A 1,216-nucleotide genomic window follows, 5' to 3' on the forward strand; every position below is an offset into this window, starting at 1 on the left:
CGAGTTTGTCTTGCGGGTTTCGGTGGTACTCGAGCTTATTTGTTTGTTTGGACGTAGTCGACGGAGTTTCGGGGTAGATTCACTTTCTCGGAGGGATGGTGGCGCTTCCTGCTGTCTCTTTGAGATGGTGAGGTTAAGGTTTTCTCGTGGATTTGATGTGGTTGTTCGATGATGTTGGAATCTTGATGTAATTTTATCATGTTTGAGGTACTTTGTATTTTTGGCAGAACCTTTTGTAATACATCTGATTTCTTTCCTAAGGAAAAGAGAGAGAGAGAGAGCGGCGGGTATGTATGCGCGCGCACATCGGCACGCAAAGCACGGCGCGTGCAGGAGCGAGCTCTGGCAGTGCGGCTGCGTGGCGTGGCGTGCCGGCAGGTGCAGGCAGGAGGCCCCCATCCCCGTCGCATCACCCGTCACCCTGCGCGGTCACGAGGTTGAGGTGACGCTTTTCAAGGCCCGCCTTCATTCATTGCGCCTCCCCTCCCTTCCTCCCTCGGCTTCGCTCGCTCGCGCCGCCCGTGCGCCGCTCGCCGCCGTCTCCCACGCGGCGCCGGCACCCGGACGCAGCGGCTCGCCGGCACGGCATTGTGCTGCCAATGCTTGTCTTGTATACCCTGAGGAATCACGTATGTGTGCATGTATATGTACGTACGCGGCGGCGACGCATGCATGTCTCTTCCGGGCGGGCGGGCGGGCATCATGTGAGCTGAACACAAGCGGTCTGGTCTGGTGTGGGTCCCCCCGGGCAGTCTCTTTGTTGCGAGCTTTGTCCCTTGTAGTAATAACCCCCACCAAGGTTATCAAAAAAAAAAAAAAACCCACCAAGTGCGCTCGGTTGTACTCCTCGGCCGGTTCCCGATTTATGTGACACCCGGGGAACGATGTGACCATTACGGTATCTCGCAGCTCATTCATTTATTACCAAACAAGTTTCAAACAGGCCGGCCGGGCCGGCCGGGGTTCATTTGCTTCTCCTGACCACCAACGGGGCACGGGTGGTGACCCTCCAACAACGTCCAAGCTAAAGAATTTTCTCGAAAGAGAAAGGGTAAAGAAGGAACCCCCTAAACTAAAAGCGCAAAATAAATAGAGCAAGACGAAAATGTTTGGACTGGTGGAGAAGGAGGCGACGATTTCAATGTACTCTGCCCCCTCCTTTTTTTTCCGGGATAATGTACTCTAGCCCTAGCCCTAGCCCGTCCACCTACGGTTG

The 1,216-nt window shown here is 55.0% G+C and overlaps 1 protein-coding gene across 1 annotated transcript in view; it reads right to left on the bottom strand.

Moving 5' to 3' along the window:
* Positions 1 to 399, bottom strand: part of LOC119283728 (growth-regulating factor 9-like) — a 4,341-nt gene extending 3,942 nt beyond the window's left edge. The window contains exon 1 of the mRNA XM_037563151.1: positions 306 to 399. Within this exon, the coding sequence (XP_037419048.1) occupies positions 306 to 399 (94 nt within the window). The remainder of the gene's footprint in view (positions 1 to 305) is intronic.
* Between the last annotated feature and the right edge of the window lie 817 nt (positions 400 to 1,216).

This window comes from Triticum dicoccoides, chromosome 4A (genome assembly GCF_002162155.2).
Source record: "Triticum dicoccoides isolate Atlit2015 ecotype Zavitan chromosome 4A, WEW_v2.0, whole genome shotgun sequence".
Taxonomy (NCBI): Eukaryota; Viridiplantae; Streptophyta; class Magnoliopsida; order Poales; family Poaceae; genus Triticum; species Triticum dicoccoides.